At 53.5% G+C, this 17,776-nt stretch overlaps 8 protein-coding genes across 8 annotated transcripts; 2 read left to right on the plus strand and 6 right to left on the minus strand.

Annotated features, from left to right (window-relative positions):
• Window positions 1–586: 586 nt before the first annotated feature.
• J4E86_003603 (uncharacterized protein) lies at window positions 587–1,215 on the minus strand (the record flags this gene model as incomplete). The annotated part of the gene is made up of 3 exons (XM_051444156.1): window positions 587–1,061; window positions 1,113–1,152; window positions 1,206–1,215. 3 exons carry the CDS (start codon window positions 1,213–1,215, stop codon window positions 587–589), a joined length of 525 nt encoding a protein of 174 aa, XP_051305651.1.
• Window positions 1,216–2,763: 1,548 nt separating this feature from the next.
• On the plus strand, window positions 2,764–4,514 carry J4E86_003604 (uncharacterized protein; the record flags this gene model as incomplete). Its single annotated transcript, XM_051444157.1, has 2 exons — window positions 2,764–2,803; window positions 2,893–4,514. 2 exons carry the CDS (start codon window positions 2,764–2,766, stop codon window positions 4,512–4,514), a joined length of 1,662 nt encoding a protein of 553 aa, XP_051305652.1.
• A 221-nt stretch (window positions 4,515–4,735) lies between these two features.
• J4E86_003605 (uncharacterized protein) lies at window positions 4,736–5,928 on the minus strand (the record flags this gene model as incomplete). Its single annotated transcript, XM_051444158.1, has 4 exons — window positions 4,736–4,757; window positions 4,823–5,074; window positions 5,130–5,614; window positions 5,680–5,928. The coding sequence occupies 4 exons, from the start codon at window positions 5,926–5,928 to the stop codon at window positions 4,736–4,738; spliced, it is 1,008 nt and encodes a 335-aa protein (XP_051305653.1).
• Window positions 5,929–7,002: 1,074 nt separating this feature from the next.
• Window positions 7,003–7,400, minus strand: J4E86_003606 (uncharacterized protein; the record flags this gene model as incomplete). The annotated part of the gene is made up of 3 exons (XM_051444159.1): window positions 7,003–7,041; window positions 7,090–7,157; window positions 7,265–7,400. 3 exons carry the CDS (start codon window positions 7,398–7,400, stop codon window positions 7,003–7,005), a joined length of 243 nt encoding a protein of 80 aa, XP_051305654.1.
• A 2,002-nt stretch (window positions 7,401–9,402) lies between these two features.
• J4E86_003607 (uncharacterized protein) lies at window positions 9,403–10,661 on the plus strand (the record flags this gene model as incomplete). Its single annotated transcript, XM_051444160.1, has 3 exons — window positions 9,403–9,535; window positions 9,598–10,095; window positions 10,141–10,661. 3 exons carry the CDS (start codon window positions 9,403–9,405, stop codon window positions 10,659–10,661), a joined length of 1,152 nt encoding a protein of 383 aa, XP_051305655.1.
• Window positions 10,662–11,026: 365 nt separating this feature from the next.
• On the minus strand, window positions 11,027–11,796 carry J4E86_003608 (uncharacterized protein; the record flags this gene model as incomplete). Its single annotated transcript, XM_051444161.1, has 2 exons — window positions 11,027–11,251; window positions 11,275–11,796. The coding sequence occupies 2 exons, from the start codon at window positions 11,794–11,796 to the stop codon at window positions 11,027–11,029; spliced, it is 747 nt and encodes a 248-aa protein (XP_051305656.1).
• Window positions 11,797–12,656: 860 nt separating this feature from the next.
• On the minus strand, window positions 12,657–13,977 carry J4E86_003609 (uncharacterized protein; the record flags this gene model as incomplete). Its single annotated transcript, XM_051444162.1, has 4 exons — window positions 12,657–13,257; window positions 13,308–13,384; window positions 13,524–13,684; window positions 13,797–13,977. 4 exons carry the CDS (start codon window positions 13,975–13,977, stop codon window positions 12,657–12,659), a joined length of 1,020 nt encoding a protein of 339 aa, XP_051305657.1.
• An 858-nt stretch (window positions 13,978–14,835) lies between these two features.
• On the minus strand, window positions 14,836–16,773 carry J4E86_003610 (uncharacterized protein; the record flags this gene model as incomplete). Its single annotated transcript, XM_051444163.1, has 2 exons — window positions 14,836–14,935; window positions 14,984–16,773. 2 exons carry the CDS (start codon window positions 16,771–16,773, stop codon window positions 14,836–14,838), a joined length of 1,890 nt encoding a protein of 629 aa, XP_051305658.1.
• Between the last annotated feature and the right edge of the window lie 1,003 nt (window positions 16,774–17,776).

Consider the following 17,776-nt stretch of genomic DNA (forward strand, 5'->3'; position numbering starts at 1 on the left):
CTATCTTTCAAGACGTGTCGAGCAGATGGTCTGGATGTATTTGATATCTAAAGCGCCTGCCAAGGACGTAGGGCGTCGTTATGACATCGGGGAGAGTATGGAAGCATGAACTAAGAGACGCTACAAGCGCGGTGACTCTGCTATCAGTCGTGTTGAAACAAGTGGGATTTGATTGCCTATCAGAGCTAACCCCGCATTCGGGCGGTTACGCTAAGATGTTGTACAAGGGACAGGCCATGTTTAAGCATGCATTCGTTAATCTTCACTCAAGACTGACCCAATACTAGGTGTCAAGGCGAACGATGAGCCGTTACAAGAATATGAAGATGCTTGATTTCACGTTAGAAAGCCCTTCGAAACTGAGAAACCCCCTCAGTCCTTGCCTACGTGCCTTCCGGCTGGATCCGTGTACATGCAGTTGCTTTGGCACAGGCTTGTAGTATATATGGCATGGCGGTTTTATCGGATCGTAAACCGTTACACGACCATGCGCGGCGACGCATGGCGAACTGCTACCAATCCTTCAGCCTCAATGAAGCAGCTTTAGTTTCCACAACAGCCTTGCTAGACGTCTGCCTTGTCGAGTCTACGCTTTGGTGTCTTCGGCCTCAGGATGACCGACAGGCACCAGCTTGCCCACAACTAAGTACTTTTCCTCGAATCTCTCCTCCCATCCCCTCAGCGCATCCATCTGCTCGGCATCCAGACCCTCGAGAGTGTCCAGCGGTCCGTCCAAATCCTTGGTCAACATGTCCTCGTCAAAGCTGCCACAGGCCAGGCCCCTTGAGGCATCGCGGCCAGCGAAGTTTGCATAAGGGCCACCAGGTCCGTAGAAGTTGCGACCGGATGTGACGTCAAAGACACGGCCACGGACAGCGAGGTAGACGGGCATATTATTCAAGCCATTGTAGGGGAAGAGCGAGGGCGGGGTGAAGGTGCGGAAGACGGTTGGCGGCGGCGCCCGCGGGAGGGTTTGCGGGGCGGCTGGCTTGAGGCGGAGATAGACGAGCAGACCGAGGAGAGAGAAGAGGATGATGTTTATCGGGGTGAAGACGGAGGCGCTGGAGGGCTGTGAGCGAGGTGTTGGTGAAGGAGCGGAGCTGGTTGCTTACGCATGGGTTACCGCTGGCTCCGGCAGAGGTGATGGGAGTGCTATTGCGGTTAGCGCGACGTTGCCCCAGAAGGTGGCTCTTGTAGAGACTAACCATCTGACATGGCTGCGGGTGGTGTGCTACAGCTGTGCTAGAGGGGTGACAGTGAAGGGTGCTGGCGTGGTCGAGGGTCGGCCTTGGAGCTTTGAACGGCGCGGGGAGCTCAATCGACATGACAGCCGATGATGCAACCCCAAAGACTCTCTCAGCACTAACCAGCCATCCATGTCAAACTATCACGGATGTCCGCCGGTTTGACATGCAAGGGCCGAATCCAGACATATGTACAGACAAGATCATCGAATCGCATCCGGCCTGCATCTGCCCGTCAAAGGGGCGCCATCACAGCTGGGAAGCACGGCGGTGCATGTGAGACATAGCCACCGGCCTGCACAACCACGGATGATGACGGTAATCTTAGATACTTCGACTCCACTTGCACCGTGACCGCACAACCGCAAGCACGCGCCCATCTGCGCGCAGACGTTGAGCATCGCGCCGCCGCACCCAGCCCATCCCTGCCGCGCTGCCTCTGAAACAGGGCCCTCTCCAGCCCTGAAACGCGCGACAGCGATTCATTTCCACCGCCCTGGGACGCGCTGATTCGCCCACGCCGCCTCTTGCGCCTCGGCCCTATCCCGTCCAAACATTGTGTCGCAAACCAATTCGCTGCTGTCGAACCGCTGTGTGAAGACAAAGACTTGCGGCACCGGTGCGATATCCTGCCGCTGGCGCTTTGGTCGAGGCGCAGTTCGCGAGTGTTTGTGGGGTGTTCTCCTAGATGCACTGAGCCGGCACTGATACCCGTCGACAACTCTACCTCGACTTGGTCGCCCTCCCTCATTTACCAAAATTACGCCCTCGGTGCTGCTGCAGGGCCCGAAGGATTCACGGCTTGAAGCTTACGTGCTGTTTCTTTGTTTAACCTGCTGCCATCTACCACAACAACAACACAAACAGTCAACACAAACTCCACACCTCTCCCTTTACGCATAATTACACCCGGTACGTACTCATATTCCTTATCTCATCATCAGGTCTTTTGGCCTTGGCACCTGCGTCCTCGACATCGCCCGTTGGTTTATGCGCTTGCCATGCAATCCGGTTCTGGATGAGACGCAATGCCAGGTTGCACAGAAAGAGCTGGTGTTTGTGTCGTTCAGATACAGTAAAGGCATCTGGTAGTGGCCCTCCGCATCTCTGATCGACGGTCCATGTCTCTCGCCTATCGCCCGCACCGACAACCATCTCCACCAGATCTAGAACCAGGCCAAGTCTCGCGATGTCGATGGGTTTCAAAAAGCATCCAACAATCATGCAATCAGTGCAATGGCTCTCAAGGTTGCTGCGAAAAGGGGAGGCTTCCTGAAATAAGTAGCTCGGAGCCGCTGAGAATATCGCCTTCCATACTTCATGATGCTTATGTATACTTGCACCAATATCGAGCCGGGCTAATATTCGTTTCATGCAGATTCGCCCATAATGTGGAAACGATTACAGGGCGCCGTCCGAGATAGGGATAGGCATGCGCAAATAGGAAACCCCGTACTTCTTGAAACCACCTATGACGAGGATCAATTGAAGCGCAATCCCAAAGTGACCGACCTGCAAAATGGCAGTCACCATAATTATGCGCTCCCTCAACTATCGCAGTAAGTATCGCAATTTCGTTTGCTCACTCACCGCTAATTGTCTCGCAGTTTATTGTCTCCCCAGGAACCTCCCAACTACAGAGCCTCAGAAGTACCCACGGCCTCCTCCATCTACTCACAAGACACACTCTGCTACAATAACGACAACCCCACCGGCAGATCGCCCTCCGCATACGAAGACATATCGCCTCCCAGCTCTCCGGAACCGGAACAGTACTCCTCTTTCAACTTACCGCGAAGATTCCGCTCGATGCGTGACGTGTCACCCATGGACGACGATCGCAGAAAACTCGAAGACGATTCCCGCGCGGGCAGCCAGATTCCCGTCCTACGCAGAGCGCCATCTGTCCTACGAAATGGTGACGCTCCACCAGCACCTAAGCAGAAGTTCTGGGAGGGCAAGCTTGCGCCAAACGCGAAAGTGAAGTGGGATGAGTATTCAGGCGAGCCTAATAGTGCAGGGAAGGCCGCTTCAGTCGATCCAGGCTCTTATGCGAAAGGTGTGCCGTCATCAGACCCTAGGCCCATGGGGTATCAGGTTTCAGTCAGTGGTCCTGAGAAAAAGAACACAAGTTTTGGGGAGCGCGTTGGCCGCTTCGGGTCGAAGCGCTCACCACCGCCCGTGGAGCCGTGGAGCCGAGCGACGGGACGATCAGAAATCGCTCCTCCGCTCAAATACCAGCCTGCAGACAAACCACTTCAAATACCACGCAAGACGATTTCACCAAGCACGGACCAAGCGAGGTCAAACGCGCTTGCAGCTGCCATTGATTCTGCACCCAAGCTGCCTGACACTCAAACTGTAACAACCGAAATGGCGCCCAAGGATCCACGCGATAACGATATGCGTTACAACGACGGCATTAAACCCATTGTCCCGCTCAAAGTAGGGAAAAACACTCCTCTTCGAAGCGGTCACATTTCTCCAACCTCACCTTCAGCAGGTCTCGGTATAAGCACATCGTACCCGAGCCCCATCACACCAACCAATCGCACTCAACTGAACCAGTCCCCGGCCACCGTAGAGCCAGTAGAACAGACGCTTTACCCCACCTTGCGGACTGCGACGCCGCCATACAACAAAGAGACATCAGAGAAGGACAAGCACGCACCCATCAGCCGGTTTTCGTGGACTACCTATAACAGTACGGGGACATACCAACACTCACCACCACCTTCACCGCCCAACGGACTCTCGTCTTCGCAAGGAAAGCGCGTCGTAACCGAGCCCATATCGGCCGCTTCCTCGATCCTAAACCGTCGCCGCCCCGTACCCCCCTTAGATAGGGAACCCGCACCCATGGCCAAAGTCTACACCCCGAGCCCGAGATCCCCTTACGCCTCCTCCACCTTCTCCAACTCATCACAAAAATCACAAAAGGCGCTTCCGCTACCTCCTTCCCAACTCAGTGCCATCGACCACATCGCCTACTTGGAATCGCAGCAAGAAGATCTACGCATTCGTCGCAACAATGTGTATCGTTTGCTCAAGGACTTGAACAATGCTGCGCCGCCTAACCCGCTGCTTACCGACTTTAAGAAGGCTCGGGTCGCGGAAGAGAGGAAGAAGGCGTTTCAAGAGGAGTTGGATGAGATTCGCAGGGAGGAGCATGATGTTGGCCTCAAGTTGCATCGCGCGTGGAAGAAGAGGGAGAGGGATGATCCGAACTCGAACGGGAGCGCCCTGTGGGTGAGAAGGGTCACTAGCTAGATGCAGTTGACTCTGTGGCATCGAGTCGGTCTACGATGTGGAGGATTCTCTTCTTTTTCTGGCATTCGCATTTCACACAGCGTACTTGGCGTTACTTTCCAGGTTGCATCTACCTTGGCTCGAAGCCTTGTGGTTATCCAAGCGGATACGTTTTCTTTCAAATTAGCGAGACCTTAGTTATCATACCCCGAATCTCATAACATTCCATTTTATTTTGCAGACTAGTCGACCTCAGGCACAGGCCTAAAGATGGGTGTACGAAGTCAGTGTTTGTCTCACATGCAGTTCGTACATAGGCAATTACTTACAGTCCATTGACTATCATCATTCCCTCCCGTCCCAACATCTTCATTGCTTTTACCGCTTCGTCATGTCGTAATTGCTTCGTCTCTTCGTCCGTTACCAATACGAAATCGTATTTGAGCAATTTTGATCCTTCCTTAACATCATACTCCTTGGCCTGTTCAGCTGTTACGGTATCTAAGCTGATAATGAGAGATTCCTTGACACCAAAGACGGCGTCGGACGTCTCGTAGTCGGAACCACGGACGTATAATGCCCTAAACATGGCGTCAGTAGGCTGTGCAAACGAAGAGGTCTGAAGAGGAGACTCACGTAACCAAGTTATCGAAACCCTCTTTCTCGAACATGAAATGCATATGGCTAGGCCTCCAGCAATGCCTACCCAATTTCTCAAGCAACTTGCCAACAGGCCCGTCGTTGGGAATTGGATACGGTACGGGTACGATACCCTTGAACCAGAATACGCCATCCTTGTCACTCCTTATAACCGCACGGCCATCTGCTTTGTCACCCCTGTTCTCATACTGCACGTCGTATTTGCCTTTGGAGTCTGTTTCCCACACGTCGATCTTGACGTCTGATACGGGCTCGCCGTTCGTGGTTTTGACCGTGCAGAGGACGAGCAGGGACTCGCCGTCGGGATCGGCAGAGATGGAGGTGCCGTTGGAGTCGGAGGGTGCGTCGTGCGTGTGGAACGGACCGAGGACTGTGCCTTCGGTGGAGGAGGCCGGTTTGGGATGGTCTATAGAGTCTACGAGGAGAGAGAGGCCGACAATGTCTGAAAGAAGGATGAATTCCTACAACGTATTAGTACAGCTCGGGTGTCTTGGTCTTGTATCACGAGGATCAGATGGAAACTTACCTGTCGCACGTCTGTGCATATTTGTCCTACCTGGGTAAGGAACTGTATGCCTGCCATCCACTCATCGAAGCTTAGGCGCGTCTCGCGTGCGAAGTCGTGTAGATGCGACACCAGACGCTCCATGACGTACTTGAGGCGCGGGTCTGCGCATTGCGAGTTTATTCGATGCACATTCTCGGTGATGTTTTCGATTGTGAGATCTTTGAGGACGGGAACCGTGGAGGCGTCTGCGCCCTTGCTAGATGCCATGGTGCCGTCTGATGAGACGTGGACGTTGTAGAGGGTTTAGAGTCGAGATTGGGCAAGCTTCAGACGGAAGATGTCACGGTCGTAGAACCAAGCACACGAAGATGAAGATGACTTCACGGTTTCCAAAGGAAAGGACACAACAAGCTTGCGAAGCTATTCGAAGAAGGGAAGTAGTGCACTTGAAGCTAGCTGCGACATTGACGAACGAAAGCAACCGCGAAGCTCGACGCGAAAGCCGCCGAATCGGGCCCCATCTCAAAAGACGTCCGCTGACGATAGCGCAAAGCTCATAGGTCGCGCAACTGCGATGGACAGGGTTGCAGGCGCCGGCAAAGAGTTCAAGAGGTGGAGGTGATGATGTCGGAGGGGCTCTCGGTACCTGGATGCGGGGCGGGGCAGCTTCCAGCGCCAGCTTACCAAGAGCTTACAAGCAGTGGCGGGCGTTACCGGACAAATATCCTTCCTTTGCCAGTCCATATCCTCATCATGAAAATGCTTGACATGTCTACAGTTCCGCTCCCCAACTATCTTTCTTCACTCATTGATCTGCTCTTAATGACTGAACATGCGGCCTGTTGGCTCACTATACACCAGTTATGCCATCATAATTTTGGCTTCTTCATATGATAGCAGCTACTAGCTGCACTCGTGTGCCACTCACTATGCCCCGAAGTTCATCGACAGCTAGTTCTCGAATAGCTATCACGTCGACACCGGCCTGGTCATCTTCCGGAACACGGCACCGAGATTCGTCTCGATCTGTACAACTGCTTCGCAATTAGCCTAAAGGATCTGTGTCGCTCAAGCTGCAGGAACAACACAGTTAATACACGTGCATATGCTGAGAACGAGTTGGATCAATTTCTTCCATATTGCTGTAAAGCGGATCGTGACAGTAACCTATGCGCCGTGATTGTTCCCGCCCATCAACCCAAACGCCGGCCGCGTACCGTCAATCCATGATAAGACCAGGAAAGTGAACATGACTGAGGAAAGTGAAGGGTAACTCTTATTCTACTGTGTTCTCACAGTAGACAGAGGAAAGTGAAAGCTGTTGAACAACTCCATGTGAGATTAGACGTTGTTCTTGGGGTTCTCTGGTGAAGCCTTCCACTGTTAAGTGTTAGCATGGTTACTCATCATTATACGGAGATGACGTACCTTCTTGCCAAGCTCTTGCTGTTGCTCCTTGAAAGAGAGATCCTTGTACTCATCGCGGTGGGCCTTGACTGACATCGTTCGTTAGCGGATCGGTCGTCCCATGAGGTGTTGTTCTTGCGCCTGGAGGAACGCGTCCGAATAACGCGTCAAAACGCGTCAAACGATGCAGACTTACAGTATGCTTGCATCTTGATCATCGCGTTTCTCGCGTTGCCCTTCTTGGCGATGCGACCGCCTTTAGGACCAGCCTTCTTGACACCCGCGGTGCTGGCCGGCTTCGGTGTCGCAGTCTTGGTAGTGGTAGCAGCCATGACGAATAGCAGATACTGATTGAAGGTGGTATTAGTTTGTGAGCGGAGAAAGTGGGTGGAAGTAAGTCGCAGAGGTAGAGCTGTCGTTGTGGTGTTGATGAGAGGTGAGCGTGGACTGTAGGTTTATTGACAGAAGGTGCGACCCAGACCGCGCTAAGCTACACTTGGCCTACCACCCTACTTTATGGATTCGATAGCCTGCCTGGGTATTTGCGCGACGTTAGAAACATAGTCTCGCGTGATTGGCGCAGCTGTTCACTTGAAACATGTAGCAATGTGCGCCCCCAACTGTCTTTCAGAAGCAAGGTATGCGGCATGGAACGCATGATTGTGTCTCCGGAAAGAGACATTGCCATTGCGCGAGCCATGAGCTGACATGAGCGAAATTGTCGCCTTTATAGTCTCACTTTCGTTCGAAGTCAACCGCTCGTCAGACTATGCGGATCCTCGTGTATCTACGACGCAGTTCAATCTCGTGCAATGAATGCGCAATGGCTTCCTCGGTGCTTAAATACGTCGCCCTGTGGTTGATCTCCCGAGAAGTCTAGCACTCTGCAGAGGGACTTCCAACTTAGGGTCCCGGCATCTGAGATACCGAAAGCCGTGTCGATCACCGGTATCCGAAGGCATGCACAGAGGTCCAGCTCTTGAAAACAGCGTGGCAGCATTCCGCCGAACGAGATTCAATTGTAGGGCTGTCTCCAACTACGCTCTCAAGAAACATCTGCCGTCTTCTCTTCCGTTATACGACGATGCCGAGCATCCTGAGAGTCGGTGCCCCCTGTGATCAGAACCGGCCTTTCGATGCCTCGAGAGGCAATGCTGAACTTCCGACGGTGGCCACTCGGGCGCTCTGTGAGGCTGGGAGCGCGTGGTCTCGCTTTTCCGCGAGCGCGTCCGCCGATGACTGGTATCTCGTATGCGCCAGCGCGACAGCAGTATAGGATAAGGTCGTAGACGAGCAGCGCTGCCCATGGGCCGATAGCTACGAGGCCGAGAAAGAGCTATTCGGTATCAGAAGGCAGCTCGCAATTAGAAATGCCGAGCATTACTCACGAATATGCGCGTGATCCAGGTCTCAACCACGGCCAAGTTCGCAGGTAGAATAGAAAGGAATCCCATGGCGGGGCGTAGCGGAGATTGTACACGGACGGGACGAAGATAGAGATAAAGGGGCGTCAATTGGAGGTGCAGAGGTACGAAGGGGCACAGAGTAGTCTCAATCAACTGTTGACACTCAGTAGTCGAGAACACAGAATGCGGTTGATGAAGATGTGTGATGTTCAAGTTTAGTGGAGAGATTGGCCGCCATGAAGCCGCCTCCAGCGGCCGCCGCGAAGTGGATCGCGCTGTGGGCCGCTTTCCCCAGCTCGGCACCGGCACATCACCGACCAGACCCCCTCAACACCAACCACTAAACATCAGATGCAGCTGACATCTCAGCCCTATATGTGAGGCTGTAGAATGGTTCTTCCACTGATTGGATGCCGATTTGGCGTCGATTTTGCGAAGCCAATAAGACATGACAGCCATACCGGCACCCCTCCATGGAGACAGCCCCAAGCACCTCTGTTATTATACAACTCTCTTTTTATACACATTCTAGCACGCTGGATTGCACTCACTTCTGAAAACTGCTAGCACACCCTGACGTACCAGACGCTGACCAGCAGGCTCCCCAAAGACGGGTGCTTGGCTCTGCCCGCGTGCCCACGGTTGCCTGGCCCTACCCACCCCAACTTCTGAGCCTTGTCAGACTACCCACGAAATCTCTCCATTGAGTCAAAGGCTTTGAACTTTTGGCATACCTTACGAACTACCCAACACTTCGCACAACTTCTCAGTCGCTTACATCAGCACCTTGATTTGATTGCGACGCCTCACCAGCAGCCTCGCTGCTACACCCGGAGGCCTCACATTAACCACCAAGCTGCATAGCACTCCTGAGGGTAGCGCAGGGACTTCCAACTCGCTTCTTTGTGCATTCCCGTCCAAATTCAACATGGACGGTCTCTCCTTTTTAGACGAGCACATGGAGCGGGGCCAGAGCAATGCGACGTTGAAGATAGTCCTCCCCAGCGGAGAGGTCCGTCAGATCTCCGATCGCATCTGCCCGTTCAAGTTCTTGGACAGATGTCAGTAATGTCCCGTACAGTTGCATGCCAACATCTACTGACTTCGTACACCCATATACTAGGTCCGCTCCTGTACCACGCCTTTGAGTACGGTTTCCAGAGTCGCTTACAAGCGAGTATTGAGGCCCTATCCGAGCATGCTGTCGTCTCGCTTCTTCGGTTCTGCTACACTGGTAGCTATCTTCCGCCTCGAGCGGACTATGATCCAGTGTCGTTTCTTCCACATGCCGAGACGTACAAGATAGCCGAGGATTTCGATGTTCCGGAATTGCAACTTCTCGCGCATGGCAACTTCTCGTGCCAGCTCGAATTCGCCTGCTGTGTACCCGCCGCGCCCCATGACTTGGTCGAGACTATTCGTTTTGTATATCGTCACTATGCCAGTCAGCAGGCTCGTCGGGAGCACGACCTCGTTCCGTCACTTCTCAACTACTGCATCTCAAATTTCCTCTACCACAAGCTAGGAGAGGATGTTGAGTTTCTCAAGATCGCTGCTGAAATCCCGGACTTCCGCCAGGACCTATGTCGCACGAACATGGAACGCAATTTCCAGGATGAGTGTAAGACACTACAAGTAGATTCACATCCTACGCTAACTATCATAGGTGCATTCGACATTGTGCGGTTATGTCTCGACACTCTCCAGGTTCAACCTTGCGATCGTCCGACTCTCCTTGCGTCAAGGGACCTACCAGATGAGATGATGTGCGATACTCTTCCGGAAACACCCAGCCCTTCATGCTACCCATCTGGCGAGAACTTTACAGCTGGAGAGACCGATCAAGACAACATGGTCGATTCCGGAATCCTTACATTTGTTCGTCGCCCCAAGGTTGCACAGCCAGCTACGATCCAAGAGTCCGACGAGGAGTGTCTCGAATACGATCAGGGATTCACGTTGGTGTCCCGCCCCAAAGTCCAGAGCCTGAATACGTTCGACGAACCGATGTCTAGCCCTGAGTTGACTTCTCGTCCGGTGGTCGACATACTAGCCGCGACTGGCACCGACTACTCCAGCGACGACGAACCAATGTCCAGCCCCGAGTTGATCCCCACTCCCGTAGTTGATATACTATCCGCTACCGGGACCGACTACTCTAGCGATGAAGAGTGGACACAGATCTGATAGGGCCGATACGCCCCGTGGCTAGAGGGCGCTCTGGTCATGATGGCATGCGGCGTTATTGATGGGATATAGGTATCTCACGAAGTTATTGATATTGAATTTGCTTTGGCATCATGGTGTTTCAAGTTGGGTTTAAATTGTTTAGGAAGGGGCGTTTCACTTGTAAGGAATCACACAAGGGAAAAGTCGCATAAGCGCAAGAGTCTGCTTTGAGAACTCATTAACACATTGTTTTACATCCAAACTTTAAGAACTCTTGTACTAGAACATAGCAGTACTATCTGTTCCTTTTTTTCAATATTATCAAGTCATGTCTCTGAATCCACAGTCTTCACCATGCGCCAGGGATCGTAGTGTAATTCCCTCTATCCTCCGACACCACTGCCTGAGAAGCCCGTTGCGGCCTGGCCTCCCATCTCGAATACGGCACCATCTCTGACATCGCATTCCGCTGTACAGCTCTTCCTTGCGCGTCGTGATGTTTCCTCGGCGCATCGATATCGATACCAGAAAAAGCTCCACAGCTCGAGGTAAAATTTGGTCGTTGCGCCTGACCATGCTTCGCATCCTGGCACTGAATTTTCTTCTGTCTGCTTTTCGTTGTGAGACGCACCGTGGGGAAGCACAAGCGCTGAACGGTTTCGATGGCTCTCTTATCAACGAGGTATGGATCCCATTGCCGGAGCATGCTCAAGACGTCAATGACGAAACTTTGGCAGTTGGTAGTGGCCACTTTGTATGTGAACTCTCGTAGAACCCTCTCTTTTGCCGCTTCAATCTTTCTGAACGAAGATTGTGCGCCGTGGATTATTGTGGCGTCTGATCCCTTGTCCATCAAATCACCGATCTTGACAAAACTCTCCCGGTTGCATTCGAAGACGTTCTGGTGCGAAGCGCTTCTTGGGAAGGTTTGGTCAAGAAGTAACGCGCCGCGGTTTGGTCGCTCGTTTATGTAGTTTACTTCCCATGTTGTACCAGTCAGCTGGTTTGTGCCATCGTCAAGGAAGAGTCTCCAGTGTGCGGTGTTGGAGCCTGGGCTTGCGCTGGTGAGGTAGAGTTGGCAGATTTTGGAGGAGTAGCGTGGGACACTGCTGGACGAGCTTGATTCGATGCTCTTGCTGGCTGAAGAACCCATATCTTCGATAGGGTAGAGTTGCTCTTGTCTTAATGTAGTGTTGGTTTGTGATGGGAGGATGGAAGAGTTGGAAGACTTTGGAAAAGGAGATGAGAAATTGCAGAGTATTTATGCGAGGCGAAAAATGAGTCAAGGGCAAAACTTTGGCATGTTATTATCTCGGAACGATCTATTGGGCACATGGCGGGTCCTTATATCTGGCTTGCATTCCTATAGGTAGCGTGTTAGTGGTCATAGTTGCACTATGGAACCAGAAAAAGCCAATGACCATGGCCAAAGTGTCCTGCAAATGACGTGCATCGGATTATGGATGACAGGACTCCTCATGGCTTCACAGAGACCTGGAGCGGATGGGGCAGATTTCGGGTACGTTGATTCATGTTCGCTGCAGCTAGTCTGCGAACAGAGCCGCCCATGGAGTACATGACAAACCATAGCCACAAATAATCAGATATACGAAGTCCATATGTACGGGAAGGACTTTTTTGATGTTACAGGAAAATTAGGCCACCTTATGCATTTGAGATGGCAATAAGGAATCCAGCATAAAGGAAACCGCCCTCTCGTAATGGCCAGTGGACCGAGAAGGGATCGCATCAGAAAACAGCAATTACATGGAACATCCAAATGAAACCGGGAAGCAGGAAACACATAATCAGTCTCGTGGGTCCATGCCGCACACTCAATCCTCCGTTCGTCTTTCGGCTCCGTCACTGCATAATCCATATCCGTGGGCATGATGGTCCCGGAGGTTCGTGTTCCAGGAGATGAGCAGTCTTCAGGAATGTTGACACTCACTTGATCGATATCAGCAAGTGCTTTGAACCAGATACGCGATGGACCCAACTTACATCGTGCGCCTAGTAGCGGCGGGGTGGGTAATCAGCCGCTGCACCTTCGTAAGGTGGGCGGCCTCCGGGGCTACGGGGACGAGCACCACGTGGGGACGGTGGTCGTCCGCCTTCGTAAGGGCGTCCATGACCGTTCATGTATGGGTCATCGTAACCACGGGGAGGAGGTCGGGCCCTAGCATCATAAGGATCGTCAGGGTAACGCGCGCGCGGTGGGCCATACTCATCAGGCATGCGACCACGAGGCGGCGAACGTCCATAACCACCATCACGCCTGTCATAAAACTCGCGGGGAGGTGTGCGTCGGCGATAGTCATCGCGGCGGGGGCTGTAGCCACGAGGGGGACCGCGACGGTCGTAGTAGTCGTCATATGGCGCGGGTGGGTATCCGCCACCGCGACGGCCCATGGGGGAGCGGGATCGGTATCTATCACGGCCCCGGTCATCAGGACCACCAGGGCCTCCGTAAGGAGCGCGAGGCTTGAAAGGTGGAGGTGGGGGAGGATCGGAGACGTCCTGGATACAGGTAACTTCCTGCCCCTTGAACTCACGGCGGTCCAGCTTCTCCACTGCGGTCTTCAGATCGGCGGCCGTCTCATACTCTACGAATCTGCGCGATGGTTTAGTACGTGTGCCTAGCTACAGTATGTGTCCACTCACCCAGAGCCATCCCGTTCGCGGCCAACTTCGGAGTAGACGACGTCCAATCCAGACTGGCGGGCGAAATCTTTGAGGTCCTATAAGTTCGAAGTTAAGCGAGGCCCAAATCCAGAATGTATAACGGGAAGCAAGCGAGAACAAAGCCATTTCTGGTCCAGGAACGGTGCGCTGGCGCTAACAGGGAACTGAGGAAATCCAATGATCGGGGAGTCTGACCTGCCAGCTGGTCTCCACAGGAAGATTTGCTATTCTCATCCGGTATGGTGTGCGCCTAGGACGCGGGGGAACGCGCTCATGGGGAGTGAAGTTCTCGTTACGGGCACGCGAGCCGCGAGCGAACTGGACGATGAGGCGCTCGCCCATGAAATCGGTACCATCTTTGAATCAGTTAGAGATGCATGTCCGGACACATACACATAAGAGTTACATACGGAATGCTGCATACGAGTTAGCACGTGTTCAGCCGATCGGCGCGTAGTTGAAGCTTACCAGGGACGACATCACGAGCATCCATTGCGTCCTTGTACTCGATGAAGCCGAATCCGTTCATGAGCTTGATCTCAGTGATCTCGCCAGTGCCGTGCGACGCGAAGTGGCCTTCGACATCGGCCTTGGTGGCATTGCGCGGGAGGTTGCCTAGGTAGAGGCGCGTGGACGATACCTCGGTCATGGTAGCGGCTGTTGCGGTAGAGCTTTATCCTAAAGATAACCTAGTCTGGAGAGAATCGTGAGCAAATATCCATGAGCAAGCGGGAAGCCATCGAGGAAGCGCGCATGGTGCCTGCCAGTGACGGGGTGACTCGGTATCAAAGACGCGACGCCAGAAAGCCAGTGTCCAGCGGCGTGCGCAACTACAGGAACCAGGAAGACGCGCAAGGAATTTCCAGTGCATGCAATACAGGCGGCTAGTCGTACCTTGGAGATAGAGTCGGGCGCTGGAAGCAGGGTGGCCGTGAAGAACCTGAGAGCTTGAGGACCAGGAAGAAGCCGGGTGAGTGCAGAAGGCGCGTCCTTGAATCTGGGGCACCGGAATTAGTAAGCCCAGTATCGCGACCACGAATTGCAAGTGCAGATGAGGGCCGAGCAGCTATCGATGTAAGAGGCCCCGGCGAGGTTGATGGGTGGACGGTGACGAAGGGTGGAGAAGGAAGTTCGCCCAACGCCTCACTCGCCCTAGCGTTCCAAGCTTCGGGCACGGACATCACGTGTGCCTTGCCTCGAGCCATGTATGGGACCGCACGACCTTTCAAGGCACCCAGTGAAATGTCACTTCTTTCAAGCAGATAGTTCAATGCTGTTTGCTCATAGGATCGTGTGAACGCAGTTGAATCCCGCCCAGGCTTCAACCGCGCGCCGAACAAGGCGACTGATCACTCGATCCCTACAAACCTCGGAAGGTCACTTGGGCAGCAACCATACTCGGGCTGACGTTGAAATCTGATATGTACACACACGGTTTGCCCTAATATACAGGTCCTCTCATTGCGTGGACGGCAGCTAAGCCATGATCTCTATCTCGGCGTCCGTATTAAGTAAGTACGTACTTTGGTCCCTCGCCACCTTGGGGTGTTTGCCAGTTGATGTCCTGGTCCGGCACTTTGATATCGCAAGTCTTGCAGTGGACGCAGCTGCATACAGTTAGCGGTCTTCTAAGTAATCGCGATATCTAGACCTACTTTTGGGCGTTGATTTGGAACCTGACGCCCAGCTCTTTGCTGTCGTCCTCCACATACTCGTAGACGCCGGCGGGGCAGAACCGGTTTTCTACACCCTTGTACCTGGGCCATTCTTTCTGGGCATGCGCATCGTAGTCTTTGACCTGGAGATGGCAGGGCTGGTCCTCCTCGTGATTCGTGCCACTTCGGCTGACGCTCGTCAATATGTCGAAGCTGATCTTACCGTCCGGCTTGGGGTATTCTATCTTGGGGCACTCGTCCGCCGTCTTGGTCGCTGCGTGATCAGGCTTGCCATGCTTCAATGTCCACGGTGCCTTGCCTCGAAGAACGTAGGCCTCCAGACCAGAGTACACGATACCTCCGTAAATACCTAGTGGTGTGTGGAAAGACGGGCGCATGTTGCGCACAGTCTTTAGTTCCGACCAAATTGACGACTTGCGCATCTTGTCCTCGTAGTCATATAGAAACACGGTACCGCCGTCTGCATTGGCTTGTAGGGCGTCCCAAGTCGCCTCAGCAGCTAACATACCGGACCTCATTGCATTGTGCGTGCCCTTGATCTTGGGCAGGTTGAGCAAGCCTGCGGCGTCTCCAAGCAGTGCGCCACCAGGGAAGGCCAGTTTTGGTATGGACTGGAAGCCGCCCTCAATCAGCGTTCTCGCGCCGTATGATATACACTTGCCGCCTTCCAGTACGTCCTTGTAGTAAGGGTGGTGCTTCATCTTCTGGAACTCGCCATAGGGAGCCAACCAGGGGTTCGGGTAGTCGAGCCCAACAACGAGACCAATGCTGACGAGGTTGTCGCCAAAGTGATACATCCAGCCACCGCCATAGGTATCCTTCGGCAGTGGGTAGCCCATCGAGTGAACCACCAGTCCAGACTTGAATTTCTCGGGCTGCACCTCCCAGACTTCCTTGATGCCAAGTCCGTAGGTCTGATGTTGGCTATCTCGCCTCAGATCGTACTTCTTGATGATTTGCTTCGACAAGCTGCCATGGCAACCCTCACCAAGCAATGTGACGCGTGCATGGAACTCCATTCCTCGCTCGAATGAGTCTTTGGCCTTGCCTTCACGCGATATGCCGAGGTCGTTGGTAGCTACGCCTTGTACGACACCCTCGTGGTTGTACAGTACCTCCGACGCAGCGAACCCGGGGTAAACCTCGACACCAACTTCCTCTGCGCGCTCGCCCAGCCACTTGACCATCTGGTTCAAGCTTATTATGTAATTGCCGTGGTTGTTCATCTGCGGAGGCTTGGGTAGAGGGATGGCGCTGTTCTTGGTCATGAAGAACATATGGTCTTCTTTGGCGGGGGTGATGTCGGCGAAGCGGTTCAGGTTGTCCTCTGATCTCCAGTCAGGCAGTAGCTCGTCGAGGGCAGAGGGCTCTATCACGTTCCCAGACACGATGTGATCGCCCAACTCGCCCGCCTTCTCCAACACCAGAACCCTGAAGTCTTCATTGCCGGCCGCTGTCGCAAGCTGCTTTAGCTTGATGGCGGCGGACAGACCTGCGGGGCCACCACCCACGATGAGAACATCGACCTCGTCCGATTCGCGCTCTATCGACTTGGGATCGAATGTGTCGTCTACGGCGGCGAGTCGTGTGCGTAGCGTCGTGGAAAGAGCTCTTCTTTGGCCGGCAATCCGTACTGCGGGACGGTACAGGCTGGATACGTTTCGTCGCGGTAATGATGCACATGCAAGTGGTCTTGATGCTATGCGCGTGGATCGCGAGGCTGCGAGCAACTGTCGCGTCGCGGAAGCGGGGACTGATCTGGTGGCCATGATGCAGGACGTGTTGGAGAGGCAAACAAATGTATTGTATGCGAAAGTAAGCAAGTTGACGAAATTTTTGCGCTTCCTACGAGTCCGACCGGCGGCGCACTACAGACTAGAAGCGACAGTGCTCAATACTGTGGAATGCGACAGAATTGCAGCATTGGACATGTACGCTCTTAGCCAACGCCAAAACCTCGACATGACGATATCCAAAAGTCGCAGCCGAGGCTACAAGGCTAAGTGCGGGATTGCAATACCGAGCACCCCATTGGCCCAGTCCACCTTCATTCCTTCTCTCCGCACATGTCAAAAGCACCACATCCGAATATCCTCTCTGTGCGATCACTCTCATGTCAACATCTTCACGCGCAGTAGTGCGCGTGCTCGGTCTCTCTGACAAATGTCTCGACATGACGCCGTGGTTCACAGGGTATAGCAACATCAGGGTACTCGCGCAGAGCAAAGTACTGTCATGCCTACCAAGAAGGCTGAGCCAGCAAACTGCGAAGACAATTTGGAATCATCACAGAAGTTTGGGCAGCAGCCTCCTGCAGTTTCTCATATTCAAGCAGTCGCTTAGGTTTTCCTCCGAGCGCGTCGGCGTGCCTGAAACCGGGAGAGAGTCAGGCCCTTGTATGCCTGCAAACCTCAGTCGTACACTAAACTTATGCGTTTAGGAAGGCATCTCTCCGCATAGATCGCCCCTGCCCCGTCTGCAACATGTTCTCAAACTACACACGTTCGACCCCCATCCTGGATCTTCGCCATGACGACGACTCTACCGGCATGGAGCTTGCGTCACCTCTTTCTTCCGTAATCGTACGCTCTGCTTCATGCGTTTGATTCGACCGTTTCCAGCCAAGCCAGGGACCCGATCCCATGTCACACTCGATCTCCCGCTGTCATGCGAGACAAGGCTTTCGTGCCTGTGAGAGAATTGTGGGGAGGACCGACGGTCTTCACTTGAGCCTGGCCTTTTCAAGGCATCCTCCAACGGCGCATGTATGAC

This window comes from Alternaria arbusti (genome assembly GCF_024043155.1).
Source record: "Alternaria arbusti strain BMP 1465 chromosome Unknown scaffold_3, whole genome shotgun sequence".
Classification (NCBI taxonomy): domain Eukaryota; kingdom Fungi; phylum Ascomycota; class Dothideomycetes; order Pleosporales; family Pleosporaceae; genus Alternaria; species Alternaria arbusti.